At 40.2% G+C, this 15,678-nt stretch overlaps 1 protein-coding gene across 1 annotated transcript; it reads left to right on the top strand.

Annotated features, from left to right (window-relative positions):
• Window positions 1-3,899: 3,899 nt before the first annotated feature.
• LOC114647921 (gastricsin-like) lies at window positions 3,900-14,569 on the top strand. The gene is made up of 9 exons (XM_028796622.2): window positions 3,900-4,044; window positions 7,273-7,432; window positions 7,816-7,933; window positions 9,989-10,107; window positions 10,196-10,395; window positions 10,485-10,601; window positions 12,971-13,118; window positions 13,233-13,331; window positions 13,989-14,569. Exons 1-9 carry the CDS (start codon window positions 3,947-3,949, stop codon window positions 14,151-14,153), a joined length of 1,224 nt encoding a protein of 407 aa, XP_028652455.1. The 5' UTR covers window positions 3,900-3,946; the 3' UTR covers window positions 14,154-14,569.
• Window positions 14,570-15,678: the final 1,109 nt, after the last annotated feature.

The raw sequence follows: 15,678 nt of genomic DNA, 5'->3' as shown, positions 1-15,678 counted from the left end.
AAGTGGGGCTGTAGATTTGATTATCATTCTTAGAGTTTGACTTGTCCTGTAACTTAGCACTTTATGAATGAAGCCTTGCAAAGCTCTAACCTTGAAAATGTTTGAGAAGTACACGGGAAACTATGCAAATGTCTAATTTGAATTTTTATTGATTTGCACTGGAAGAGTTTCATTGAATTTGTACACATGACAGCAATGACCCTATAAACTGTTTGACAGATTATCATTTATTTATATTCAATGTGTATTTGTGCACTGCAGCAGTCAAGGCTGTTGATATAAACCACTAATATTAAAAACCCATAAATGTTTCAGTTAATCCATTTTAGCCCAGACTGATAATGTCTGGTCAATGGACTGTTGGCAAATTGACGGGCTGTGATAATCTCATTTGCCTTATTGGGAGCCTTGTGATGACATATGCTTCAAAATGATTCTGTTTAATAAGATAAATTCATCAAGTCAATCTCAGATATTGTTAATAATGCACCCTTTTCTTCTTTACTAACATTAAAATTATTGATACTAAAATAATACTCTGTATTGTGAGTCCATGAAAGTGAGCTATAGGGCCAATATTTAGTTTACTTGACCCTTGTTTGACTAAAGGATCATATTAAAGAGAATTGAGGGTCCCTGACAATTACCCACTAGTGTTGCCAGCTAGGACTGGAGAGCCAACAGTTGAATCTGAAGTAGCGTAAAGGTCTCATTAAATGCACAGTAGATTCAAGAAGTATTTGGACCCCTTCATGTGTTTCAAAATTTGCTATGTTGTACGGAAGCCGAGAGAGGACGTGCAATATCATTATTTTTTTAAATTGTTTCCTTGAGAAAACAAACTAATTTTATCGAGATGTCGAAAAAACGAAAATATGTTTTCTTGAGATAACAAAATAATTTTATCGCAATCTCGAGAAAACAAAATTTAACCTTTGCTCCTGGCATATACAGCTAAAGCCTTGCTAACCATCTTCTTAAATGACGGACACTAATGTTATTATTTTCTAAACTAAGGCATAAACATATTTCAGTCTGCGTCAACCCTTGATTGAACAAAAATGTGACGCGCTGATCAATGCAGTTCTTCTCTTCTGCCATTTCAAACAGGACGTGACTTCAATGAGCTAAACATTAAATGTTAGATACAATTATTTCATAATTTCGAGAAAACAAGATCTTTTGTTTTATCGAGATCTCGATAAAATTAGTCCATTATCTTGAGTAAACAATTTAAAAAAATAACGATATTGCACGTCCTCTCTCGGCTTCCGTACTTATGCTAAAAACATTTACGTTCATTTTTTCCCTCATCAAGCAACACTCAGTTCCCCAGAATGACAACACAAAAACAGGAATTTAGAAATGTTTTTAAATTCATTACAAATAAAAATCTGACACAACTTTTCAGACCCTCCTACTCAGCACTTAGCTGAAGCACCTTTGACAGCAATTCCAGGCTGGAGTCTTCTTGGGTCTGATGCAACAAACTTTACATACCTGGATTTGAGGATTTTCTGCCATTTCTCACTGCAGATCTTCTCAGGTTTTGTCAGGTTGGATAGAGACCATAGGTGGACATCTATTGTCAGGTCTCTCCAGAGATGCTCAATTAGGTTTGAGTCCATTCTCAGGTTGGGCAACCCAAAGACATCCTTAGAATTGTCCCTAAGCCACTCTTGTGTTGTTTTTGCCTTGTTCTTAGGGCCACTGCCCCGTTGGAAGGTGGATCTGCTGCCCAGTCCGAGGTCTTGAGCACTCTGAAGCAGATTTTTACTGTAGCTTTCTGTACTTTGCTCAACTTTCCATCAAACCTGACTAGTCTCCTAGCCCCCAACTCCACAGCATGATGCCACCACCGCCATGCTTCATTGTTAGAATAGTATTATGCAGGCGATGAGTGGTGCCTGGTTTACTCTAGACTTGACACTTAGAACTGAGGCTAGTGTCACACACGTGCACTTGGGAGACAGTTTATTGGCTCGAATACGTTCATGTTCCCAATAGACCAGGAGTTGTTGCAGCCCTCTAACTCTTTCTCCTTTTCCCTGCAGACCAGCCGATAAACTCTCATTTTAAAATGATTTCCGGTCCTCAGGAGCCGGTCAGCCAATAATCACTTCCTCTTCCGGTCCTCAGGAGCCGTTCAGCCAATAATCACTTCCTCTTCCGGTCCTCAAGATCCCAACTCCTTCTGATGTAATTTCTGTTTCCCAGAATTCCATCACCCCATTACATCACTTCTGGTTTATCAGCTAAATTTATGGCAGCCATCTTCCATTTACTTCAGTTCTGTTTTGAGCTCACTCGCGTCTGTAAAGACATATCAACCAAACCTTTTTCCAAGTATAGGGCGTGGATCCCCAAATCTTTCCCTTTGTTTTGCGTGCTCTTTTACACTAGACAGATACATCTTGGTTTCACCAGTTCAGAGAATCTTGTTTCTCAATCTGAGAGTCCTTCAGGTGACTTTTTACAAACTCCAATGAGACATTCCATGTGTCTTTTACTGAAGAGAGGCACCCATTTGTTCACCCTGCTCTAAAGCCCAGATTACTAGAGTGTTGTATTGGCGGCATTCCTTTTAAAAGCTTCTCCTATTTCCAACACAGGTTCTCTAGAGCTTAGCCAGAGTGACCATCAGGTTCTTGGTCACCTCCCTTATCAAGGTTCTTCTCTCCTGATTGCTCAGTTTAACTGGACGGTCAGCTCTTGTTATTCCACATTTATTCTATGAAAGAGTTACGGAGGCCACGGCGTACTTAGGAACGCTCATTTCTGAAGAATTTTTTCTTGTAGCCTTCACATATATTTGCCTCGACACAATCCTGTCTCTGAGCTCAGCAGATCATTCTTTTAATCTCATGGCCTGGCTTTTTGCTCTGATATACACTGTCAACTGTGGGGCCTTCTATAGACAGGACTGTGTTTTTCCCAATCATGTGAAATCAATTGAATTGACCGCAGGTCTAAATAGTTGCCTATTCTTGCTTATTAGTCAGGTCTGTCAGGTTGGACTGTTGAAATCTAGTTATTTTATTTCCCCAGTTTATAATTTCATTTATTTTTGTTTTTGTTGCTGGGAGTGTTTTCCAAACCAGGCCAGTAGTACATAAGTAAAGATGTAATACAAGATTTATATAAGATTGACATAATAGTAGGAATCAGGGTGGAGTGGTGGCTCTGAGGCTAAGGAGCTGCGCTGGTATCCCGAAGGTTGCCGGTTTCAAATCCCCGTCACTGCCAGAAGGCCACTGCTCTGCTGGGCCCTTGAGCAAGGCCTTTAACCTGTAATTTCTCCAGGGGCGCTGTACAATGGCTGACCCTGCGCTCTGACCCCAAGGGGTATGCGAAAACTACCAAATTCCTAATACAAGAAATTGTATAAGGCGAAATAAAGAACAAAAAAAAAAAAATCATGGGTGATTAACTTCTTTAAACAGTAGATGAGCTTCTTCTCCCTCCTTGCTGATTTGAACCCCTAACTCTAGATTTGTGAAACAGAAATGCTAAATGCAATAGCACTGTTATGCCTTCTATTATTATTATTATTATTATTATTATTATTATTATTATTATTATTATTATTATTATTATTATATTTAAAGGTTACAAAACTATGAAAATACCAAACAAAAGGTAACTGTTTAACAAGTTATAATGGAATAAAAATGCCAAATATTTTTTAGTCCATCCAACCATCAAAAGAGGTGGCAGGTTGACTTAAGTTCTCCTGTATACTTCTTATCTCTTGGGTACACTGTGATAAAACTCCTTAATAGCTGAGGTCTGCTTAATGTTCCAGTGACCCCTAACTTTCCATGCACCTGGTTCAAATGCATGGGTGGGCGGTGTATTGGCAAAAGGCTGCAGGAATTTGTTGATTTAGTATGTGAGCTCCAGATAAGACGCTTGCTCTCCGGCTATAAAACAATTGTCCATTCAGATGCCGTGTCCACTACATGAGGAAGACTGCTTTGGAGAAATCATGAAGTGGTTAATTGTAGCTTTGGCCTGTCTGGCTCTCTCGGAGGGATTCGTCCGGTGAGTAGTGCACTCTTGAGGGTTAACTCTGTGATAATTTGGGTGAGATTCCATAACCTTGTTTTACAATTATCCACATAATAGAAAATCCAACTATATCCTCACATCCAAGACCTTTTTAAAAAGCATATCTTCTGCAGAAGGAAGGTGTAATGAGACCTGATAGCTGAATGTTCAAAGCCGATAGAAGACAGGAGTTGTTATCTCACACTAGTTGGGATCTTACCAGGTGTCTTGCTGCAGATCCATCTCTTTGTGTGTAATTTTACTTAATTAACTCCCTTTACATTCCAAAAGCCTGCACTGCTGCCAGCTGGTATTTTTGAAATTTCCATGTGTGCTCTGCTGTTGTGCTCCTGATGGCCTTTTGATTTCTTTCTGCTGATATTTGTGCTTTCTCTTGTCGTCCATTCACACACTTTTAGAACTTGCTTAATCAACCTAAGGGTTGCAGAAAGTCAGAGGCTATCTTGGCAGCTGTAGATAGGTTGTCCGTTCATCACTCATTCATACCAAATCAGTTAAGAGTTATCAGTTCAGCTTATCTGCCAGGCTTTGGAATGTGGGGGAAAAGCTGCAGTGGAGGACACATGAAATGTGCACAGGGCTAAAATCTGAACCCAGGAGTTTGGAGATGAGGGGCAGCTGAATCACTCAATGATTTAAGACTTCTGCATAGGACCTGTATGAGTGTGCAACAGCAAAAAGACTTGAATTTAAAAGTGTGGCAGGGTTCAAGTGGCTAAAATGGCTACTTTCTGCATTCCACGTGGGATGTTGGAGCCCAGTGATGAAGACATGGTGGGGGTGGCACTGTCAAACTGAAAAGTCCTGCTTACAGAAGGATCTGATTTGTTTGCACATTGACATTATAAAGCTCCTTGCACACTGTATTTGTAGAACACGATCTTCATTTAAACGTAAAGCTTTAAATTGTAAGAGAATAAAAGATGAAGGAAGGCCTTGATGTTGAATACTGTTGATAGTAACTGTAAATATCACACTATGGCTGTATTGTTGGGGGTGTGAGAGCTAATCTCAGGGCAAATTGGGATACGCAAACCTCAGTTTAACAAGGAATACAGCAGCATGTCAGATTACATGTTTCGAACCTGCTAATTTTATTTGAACATAAATTAACCCTGAAAATAAAATAAATGGGATAAGCATTCTAATGTCAGAGCTTATGTGGTACAAAGGAGAGCATTCAGGTAATCCCAGCAACAATGCAGTACAGCGTGTTAAAGTTTAAATTTCTGTAATCACATTACACTTGCAGAGTCTACTAGAATTTCATTACTTGTGCTATAGAAACTTAAAAGTAAGTTTACAGTTGTGAGTACATATGGTCAGCAATCTGAGCACTTATGAGGTTTTACCTAAGTGCTCTGTGCCATTTTGAGTTCATAAAGATAATAAAGCTATTGAGTTAATTAGGTTATTTTAACAAACATAGCCATCATGTGTTTTCCCATATGAACAACTGTAAACCTACTTTTTCCCACCCATGTATGTATACGTTTTTAAGCAAATATTATAATAATGTCGTGAAAGTCTTGAAGGGCAGGCATTCCGCTTCACATAACATTTGAGGAGGTGAGTGTGACTAGATGAACACTGCACAGGCCCACCATTTTCACACAGGTGTAGACTATTTTGAATTTTAAAATATTGCCTTATTTGTTTTGGGGATGTGTGTCATTTTATGACATTACTGTATATAACAATTTGTTGCATTTAGGGATTGTGTTGATGTTGACATTTTTGTGATGAGTAACACCAGAAAATAGGAAGTGGAGAAGAATTTGGAAGAATGGGGAAGGGCTGTGAAAGATAAAGGCTTGAAGATAAATAGGAAGAAGGCAGAATATATGAGGTTTAATGATGACCAGGATTCAGAAGTTAACCTGCAGGGACAAATTTAAATATCTAGGATCAGTGGCAGTCAAGGATGGAAAATTAGATGCAGAGATAACCCATAGAGTGCAGTGTGGATGTAACAATTGGATGAAAATATCAGGATTATTGTGTGATGAAAGACTTAAGGTTTTTAAGACAGTGGTATGACCAGCAGTGATGTATGGAGCTGAGGCATGGGCTGTAAACAGAGTGCAGGAGAAGAATGTTAGGTGTGGCAGAAATGAGAATGTGGAGATGTGTGGAGTTACAAAAAAAAAGACAGAATAAGAAATATGACAATCAGGGATACAACAAAAGTGTGAGAAATATCTAAGAAAGTACAGGAAAGTACGTTGAAGTGGTATGGACATGTGGTAAGGAAGAGATAACGAATATGTGGGCAAAAGAGAGATGGGAATGGAAGTACAGGTGAAGAGAAAGTGAGGTAATCTAAAATGGATGGATAAAGTAAAAGAAGATCTGAAGGAAAAGGGCTCAACTGGTAAGAAGGTATAAGACCGAACTGTTTGAAGAAGGTTGATCAAGCACATTGACTCCACATAGAAGTGGGAAAAGATAAAGAAGAAGAAGAAGCAGAAGATTGAGGTTGACATTGTCTTTATTAAGAAACTACCTGGTGATTCCCAGTTTTTCCCTGGGTCTGATCACTAACTAAATTTCTGAATAAATCAGCCAGTCATGCTCCCTTGTTCAAATGGGAGAATCTGTTGAAAATTTACTTGAGGTAAGTTCAAGTTTGTGATTTTGCATAACAAACAATCACAAGCAGGGGTAACCCAGAGCTGTTTAGAATGTGGACACCAACTAAATTCTGGAGCAAATAATAACTAATCATCTTCCCCTGCACAGATGGGCAAAATGTGGAAGAAGCAGGTTGAAATTTGCACACAGGAAAAATGCACATTAGGGGGTAAACTCCTGGGGTATTACAAAATAATCAGCTGTCAAAGGGGTATACTCTTCTTTACCACTATATCTCTGGTCACAAGGGGGCAGATTCATCTACCAGCCCAGTCACTCTATCTGTGGAGATTGCATGTCTTCCTGACTCTGCCAGGGTAATGGCGAGGTATTTCAGGTTCCTTCCCCATGCTAAAGATATGCACGTTAAGTGAATAAGAGTGTTAGACCACTTTGTCATTATGCCTGCACTGATGGGTGGCAAGATCTTCTTAGAAGTAAATTTGTAAGTTGGTGTCACCTTACCTCCATTTGTTAAGGCAGCATGGGGTGAGGCAAAGCTGTCTAGGATGGTGCAAAGTTGTCTGCACATGCCTGCTATAACAGTGCTGATTTTTTTTTTAACAGAGTCCCTCTGAAGAGGTTCAAGTCCATGCGTCAGCAGATGAAGGAGAAGGGCCTGCTTAAGGCCACCCACTACACTGACCCTGCCCTCAAGTACCACCTCCTTAACCCTTATGGTGCTTATGCCTCTTACACCAATGAGCCTCTCCTCAACTATGCTGATGTAAGTCCTCCTTTATGCCAGGCTCTGGTGGGTGGGAGTTGGGTGTCTCTCTCTGTCTGTCCTGCTTTTTATGAGAGTGTATCAAGCTACTCCAACACTGAAAGAGTAGGGTTAGTAAATGGCCTCTGTGGTCGGTCAAAATGCACCATTCAGTCAAAACAGCCTGGCATTACAAGCACACACATCTGACACACTCCATTCCAGTTTCAAAGTGTCAAGAGAGAACTCTGAGACAATGCCAAAGTCCGTCACATTTTTCACTTACCATCAAGGTTTCGGTTAGATGGGCAATCTGACACCAAAAATGGGAGACTTCAACAGTGCCAGTCTAGGCCTGTCCTCAGAGTATAGACTAACACCTACTTCTTCTTGCTTCTTTGTAGATGTCCTACTATGGCCCAATCTCCATTGGAACTCCAGCCCAGTCTTTTTACGTCTTGTTTGACACTGGATCCTCCAACCTGTGGGTTGCCTCTACCTACTGCAACAGCCAGGCTTGTAGTAAGTTTGGTTGAAACCATAAGGCAGTGCATGTTGGAAGACGACTGCTAGTCTAACATTTATTTTAGAGGCATTTTAAAATTAAGATTTGCCTGAAGACTTGTAACATATATTGTTTACAGTTGTTCTCTGTCATTAATTCAAAAATCAATATTAATCTAAGGATTGCTTTGCATGCATTGATCATTTAAATCAGATAATGTAGATTCATGTTCACTTGCGTAGCACAGTGTGTCACGGCTACTAACCTGTGGTTTGAATGAAAACTTAACTGACCCAACAAGGGAAAAAGTGAAAAGACAGTGACATGCACACTGCCATAAATGATCTCTGTGTTTTAGCATGACATCAAAGTGGTGACAATCTCATGAAGGAGATGGCAGTTTGATTTCAAATACGCTACAGCTGTCACAGATGACCACCTTACTGTGCCTTTCCTGACTGTTGCCACCATCAAACACAATGCTTTTGTCATTTATGCTGACTTGATTGTTGTATGTGGATGGAAAACGCATTTGCATTTTCAGTAGCGTTAAATGTCCCTGTTATGAAAAACTTCGGATATGGTCTGTGTGATCCAACACCAGCGTTGTTGAATGTTGTCAAGTGCCATCTGATCATGAAACATGTTAATTCAGGTGTAAACAGATGTACCCTGCTTTACCTACAAATTCTTGTCTGTGCCCTGACTGCCACTCTCACTCGACTTTATGTGCTGATGTATGTTTTTCACTCAGTGCTCATTTCGGACCCTTTTGTAGCTCCCCTAGCCTACTGCAATATCTAAAAAAAAAGAAAAGATGGTAAAGACAGAATATGGTTTCAAACATTTGTAAAGCAGACTAGATTATGGTGATGAATAGACAGGCACATGTATCTCATGTAAGGAAATGTGGCAGCAGTCATTTGTTGACATATTCCTGCCCATGCTGGGTATATGAAGTGTTATATTTGCCCTCAATAATATTGAATTTGATACCCCTGAGTTACATCAAGCTTATTGTTATGGTACAGTCAGTTCTTCAACAAGTGCACAGTGTCACAGGTGTCATCTCATTTGGGATTACATTTTCCCACAAGTGTCAGGAGGTGTTTCTTCACACAGAGAACTGTAGATATATGGACTAAGATGCCAGATAGTGTAGTCAATAGGAGGAAGAGGACTTTATGTTCTGTAAACATTAAGCAAGAAGAGACTGATGAGTTGTACTGGGATGAATAACCTGCTCTCTTCAAAACGCTTTCTCATACTATTGCATTCTTTTACCTGTAGGGACGTCCCAGAAGCCCAGACTCCAGACACAAGTGCACAGACACAGTCAAGGGCTCAAATAAATTGTATTTTTACTATACAAAAATATCTTTCACAGGTTCTTCCTCCAAATACCATTTATTAAAAAGAACAATTCTAATATTTGAATCCAATTATCTCCCTCCACATTCCAACAGGTAAGCCATGACCCCTACCTCCTAACTCCATCTCCTCGAGTGAGATGATGTTGGGCCTGGGAGTACTACTGGTGCAATGGCATTGCATGATGAAAGCACTTCCAGGCCACATGGAAGCCACCCATAGCAGGGGAGTTCTCTCCCAGCAGCACCCCCTAGTGGTACCCAAGGACCCCAAAAGGGCTGCTCTTCTGTATTACAAATCTCAGGCAATCCTGCAGGTGTCCAAACTAGGATCCGATCACTGCCATCTCACTTTTCTGAGGGTGAACTTACATAGAATCCAGTCATCTCTTGCCTGTCCATTAATTGTTCCTCCCAATTGGGAAGAAATTTAAGATCTTTCTGGCCAGGTTGCACGTCCATTGTTGCACTTTTTTCATTATGGCCTCCTGGCCAGGTAGAAAATTATTCTTGACCGCAGTCAGGATACCAATCTACCAACTCCTACACTTTCAATTGAATTGTCAGCTTCTGACAAGATAATTTCAAAGAACAGCACCCTGACTTTCAGAGCAACAGCAGAACACATTGTGGACACAGTGATCACCACTGGAAACAGTGCAGACCCCTAATATTTTCACTACTTTCATTTTTCTTCTCCAGCCAACCACCCACTCTTCAACCCCAGCCAGTCATCCACCTACACTAGCAATGGGCAGACCTTCTCTCTGCAGTATGGCACTGGTAGCCTTACAGGAGTCTTTGGCTATGACACTGTCACTGTAAGTTCCCAGTCATTCACTCACTTGACCTCCTCTCGTTGAATCAGGTATTTATATTTTTCTTTCCTAATTTCTTTCTGTCAATCAGATTGAAGGCATCACCATCTCCAACCAGGAAATAGGCTTGAGCACTAACGAACCTGGCACAAACTTTGTCTATGCTCAGTTTGATGGCATCTTGGGTTTGGCTTACCCAAGCATCTCTTCTGGAGGAGAGACTCCTGTTATGGACACCATGATGCAGGACAACCTGCTCCAGGCCAACCTGTTTGCCTTCTACCTCAGCAAGTAGGCTGGTTACCACTTAACATTTCACAGTTCTTTCTGAACTCTTGCCAGGTCTATTTTAATTTGGACATGTTTGCTTTTCCTTTTAGGGATACTCAGCAGGGCAGTGAGGTGACATTTGGGGGTGTTGACCAGAGCCGATACACTGGACAAGTCTACTGGACCCCCGTCACTCAGCAGACTTACTGGCAGATTGCTGTGAATGGGTATGTCATGTCTTCTGGTCACCACAGTACTTACATTTGTCTGGTTAGGGCGACAATATTGTGAATTTCCCATTGGGATTAATAAAGTATCTATCTATCTATCTATCTATCTATCTATCTATCTATCTATCAATAATACTTTCAAGTTAAATGCCTGGGGTCTGACATTTTGTGACCTTCTAATCCTGCAGAATCATGTGACTCTGCACCCTTAAGTCATTGGACATCTACTCCTGTTTAGGTATAAAGAAGCTCCATCATGACAGTACACTGGAGTCACATGCGTCTGCCACCCATGCTGTGGTTTCCCATTGTGAGGGTCAGCACAGCCTTTGGCAGCAGACAGTCTTAGATTGCCCCTGAGAGTCTATTACATATTATGGGTGGACATCTGGTGGTTTGTTGGGACAGTATGGTCCATTTAAAGGAACTCATCAGGAGACAAGGCCTGGAAGTGTTTCTAAAGGAACATGAAGTGATCCCAGAAGTACTTCTAGACTAGGGCTTAAAAGGCCATTAAATTTGGGACTTGGTCAGGAGCCGGACAAAACTTCAAATGATTGGAGGCAAAGAATTTAGATACACTTTGGAACAAGGTTTGAAGATTTTTTCTTCATTTAAATAGAACCAATAGATAAAGGCAATGTAACTGAAAAAAGGAAAATTTGACTTTGCAATGATGTATTCAATAAATGTAACAGATATTCCATTTCCATCGATGGAACAAGTAAGTCCTCCCTTGGCTCTAATAGCTGATATTGCCCCCATAAGTCAGCATTTTCTATAACTAGCCGTCTCTAAAATCAACCAGGTGAAGGTTTTTCCCTCTCCTCCATGCAGAATTCTGTCAGCTGTGGGATATTTAAATGGTGTCTTGCAAGAACAGACGATTTCAAACCCTCCACACCATCTCAATGGGATTAAGATCTGGGCTTTGACTTGACCATACTAGAACCCTCCATTTCTTTCTTTTCAGCCATTCCTTGGTGGATTTACTGGTATGTTTAGTGCCATTGTCAGGTTGTAAGGTTCATTTTCAGTTGAGCTTCAATCCTCTGACAAATGGTCTCACATTATTCTCAAGCACCTTCTTGTATAAAGAAGAATTCATAGTGGATTTTGTGATAGTGAACTGGCCAGGCCCAGATGCTGCACAGCAGCCACACACTATTACATTTCCACCACCATACTTTCAAGTTGGTATTAGGATTTTCTGATCAAATGTCTTTGGTTTTCTCCCATCATGTCTTCTGGTACTGTGGCCAAATAGTTTGGTTGGCCTCATCTGTTCAGAGCACATTGTTTCAGAAGTTCTGGTCTTTGCCTAGGTGCTCATGGGTAAACTTTAGTCTTGCCCTGATGTTCTTTCTGGACAGCAAACGTTTCCTCCTGGTACACCTCCCATGTAGAATTAAGTTATGCAGCTTCTTTCTAATGGTAGACTTGTGCACTTTGACGTCAACAGTGACAAGAGCTACCTATAGATCTAGTGATGAGAGCCTGGGGTTCTTTCAACATCTTGTGTTCTGCGCCTGGCCGAAACAAGTTGGAAATTGTTTGAAATTTTCTGCACTTGTAGATGATCTTCTGGACAGTGGAATTGCATGGGGATCTTTATAAGTTCCTTCCCAGACTGACAGGCATCTGTAATATTCTGTCTGGTGATAACACACACTTCAATAACAAAAAGCAAACCAAACTAAATGAGTCAGGTTTAAATAAGACCAGTTCAGACATGATACTCTTTAATGATGTTCTAACCATTTGTACCTGGTCTGGTGCACCTCATTCTAATTTCCAGATGTTTTGGATATGGTAGTAATTTCCACATGCAAAATTTGCATTTATGTTTGCTTAAATTATTCAACGAGCTACAAAATGTAAAGGAGGTTTGATTTTTGTATTATCATTTTTATCGATAGACACTGTTTAAATGAAGATCAAATCTCGTTAAGTCCACATATATACGAAAAAAAAAAGAAAATAGAAAAGTAATAGGGTGTACTTACTTTTTCGTATGACTGTAGGTGAATAGGATGGAAGAGCTTGTTCAGCTGAATGGCTTGTTTTTGTCACAATTGACCTAATGTTCTGATGTGTTGATTATCGGTTGAAGTGGAGAGATGCTGCGGCCACCCCATCAGTTAGAGGAGACCCTTTGGCTGCTAAGTAGGACCCCGGAGGCCAGGAGGTTTCTTGTTTTGACTTGTTATTTTGATACTTTGAGTTATCCTATGTGTAATCCTTATTTATGTATTTTTTATCATTTGTGTAATAAACCACATTTTAATATTTAAGTAATCCCATTCTGAAGTATCATTTCTGGGTTCCCACCAGTTCAATAATTTTCATTTTTTTCCAATCTGTAGCTTCCAGATCAACAACCAAGAGACTGGCTGGTGTAGTCAAGGGTGCCAGGCAATCGTGGACACTGGCACCTCCCTGCTCACTTGCCCCCAGCAGTACCTGGGATATCTGCAAAAGTACATTGGCGCTCAGGCTAACCAGTATGGACAGGTGAGCGTCAGGTAGAATTAGGACATGAATAATCCCGTATCCCAGATCCAGGTCACCGTAGCCAGCTGGACACCTGCTCCCAAGATCTGTAACATCTGCTCTTGTTGTCCACAGTACATCATCAACTGCAACAACCTGAGCAACATGCCAACCATCAGCTTCACCATCAATGGAGTGAACTTCCCTCTGCCGCCCTCTGCCTACACTCTGGTGGTAAGTGACCAGTTCTGCTTCACTGCCTTGAGTTTAAAAAATGAATAATGTCTGAATTAGAATAAAAGGCCCTAATTTGGGGTATTCATAAGAAATGTAATGATTTATTTCATGAGGTAAAAGTACATAATGAACAAGAATGGCAGCATCAGATATTTGAAATATTAAAATGTGTAAAATCAAATTAAATATTTAAAGTTTAAATATTCTCAATTGTAAATCAAATCTGTCACTCTTTGGTAGAGGTCCATAGAGGGCTAGAGCCATATTAAAGCATCAAAAATATTATATTCATCATCAACATCCCTGAAAGAGTCTGAAATGATACCCTACTCTTTATCGAAAGGGTTTAATTTCCTGACCAAAATATGATCAAAAAATGTGCAAATAATTAGTGTTTTTTGGGTCTAGAGTGCCAAAAATAAGGGGTACCTCAAAAAACTTGACGTCTTCCATAACTAAATATGAAGACGAGTCAAATTGTATGTCGTAATGTCGCATGAGGTGGGTTTCTTGTACTGATGAGTCATGAGGTGACAGACAAAAAGTGAATCCAAAGAGTTCATAAGCAACTCTTATGGGCATGAAACAACAGCCTTGGTCATTGCCCTAACAGATTTATTTATTGATTGATTTTTTAAATTTTATTTTCTTCAGCACAATGAGAATGGACAGACCTACTGCACAAGTGGAATCATGGGCACCTACCTGCCTTCCCAGAATGGCCAGCCCCTGTGGATCCTGGGTGATGTCTTCCTAAGGGAGTACTACTCCGTTTATGACAGACAGAACAACCAAGTCGGATTCGCTACTGCTGCATAAGACCTCTACCTCCCCTTCACAGCCCACTTGTCTCTCCCACTATATTTCAACAAGCGTCCTGCCACTCATCCATAGAGAACATACAGAGTTGACAGATGTGGTAGCTACCTCCTCAGTATTGCATATAGGGCTTCAATGTCAGTCACCATCTGAAATGAGAAAGATATCATCATGCAGAGATAGTTGGGATTAAGGCACAGCTCCTATATAACACTCCAAATGCTTCCTTATTAACCCGATCACCAAGGCAGCCAGCCCTCATATTTGCAAACTTTGTATTCTACTGTTCTGGGGACGTTACAGCAATAAGGTGACAGACAGGTGTGCTGTAAAAGATATATAATTGGAAATGAAACAATAATACTTAAAAATGCCTTTTGTAATTCACCCTAATTAAAGTGTATCAGAAATCCCAATGTTTGTTTTGCCTATCATTGCTTGTCTTTGCCAAGAATGTCTGTCTGCACATCTGCCATTTCGCTCTTTCCCTCATGTTGTCGTGAATGCACTAACACAAAAGGGTGAAATGTGGTGAACACAATAAATGAAAACCTGACAAGGACTTCACTGGTCAGCCTCAGAAATAGGCCTCAATCTAAGCAGCCAGACCCCAAACTCAAGAGGCAAGCTTGCAAGCCTAAGTAGGCCCAAAATTTTAAAAGTTCAAAAATTCATTCAAATATTGTAAAAAACACAAAAATGCCTTTCAATGGAGAGGATACTGTAAAACCCGTGGCTTAAATTACAAGAGCAACAAAGAATTTTTATAAATGAAGAGTTTATTTGAAAAAAATCTAAAAAAGCAAAATAAGGGCAAAAAAGTATGAATTTGTGTAAGTTGCACTAATTCGGGGCATTCGTAGATATGAAAAGATTTTCTTAATGAGGTAGAAATACATAATAAAGAAGAATAGTTGCGTCAGATATTTGAATTATTAAAATGTGGGATTGAATTGTTTATTGTTTAATTGTTTATTGTTCAAATGTTTAAAGTCTAAATATTCTTGACTGTGATAGAAAAGAAAATAAACAATAACAGTCAGTCAGTCAGTCATTCTCCAACCCACTATATCCTAACACAGGGTCACGAGGGTCCGCTTGAGCCAATCCCAGCCAACACAGGGCGCAAGGCAGGAACAAACCCTGGGCAGGGTGCCAGCCCACCGCAGGACACACGCACACACACACCAAGCACACACCAGGGACAATTTAGGATCACCAATGCACCTAACCTGCATGTCTTTGGACTGTGGGAGGAAACCAGAGCGCCCGGAGGAAATCGACGCAGACACGGGGAGAACATGCAAACTCCACGCAGGGAGGACCCAGGAAGTGAACCCTATTCTTAATCATTGACTTTTAAATAGTTTAAAATGATACACTACATGCTTATGTTTAACATTTGTCATTTTTGTCCTCCTGGGAATTGCTCTTAGACGGCCATGACCACTTGAAAAGAATTGAATATAATAAATACTACCATATTTCAAGTAGCATAACATGACACTCCACATATTTATATTAC

This window comes from Erpetoichthys calabaricus, chromosome 3 (assembly GCF_900747795.2).
Source record: "Erpetoichthys calabaricus chromosome 3, fErpCal1.3, whole genome shotgun sequence".
NCBI classification, from domain to species: Eukaryota; Metazoa; Chordata; class Cladistia; order Polypteriformes; family Polypteridae; genus Erpetoichthys; species Erpetoichthys calabaricus.
The sequence above is the reverse complement of the archived record's forward strand: the minus strand, read 5'-3'. Positions and strand labels throughout refer to the sequence as shown.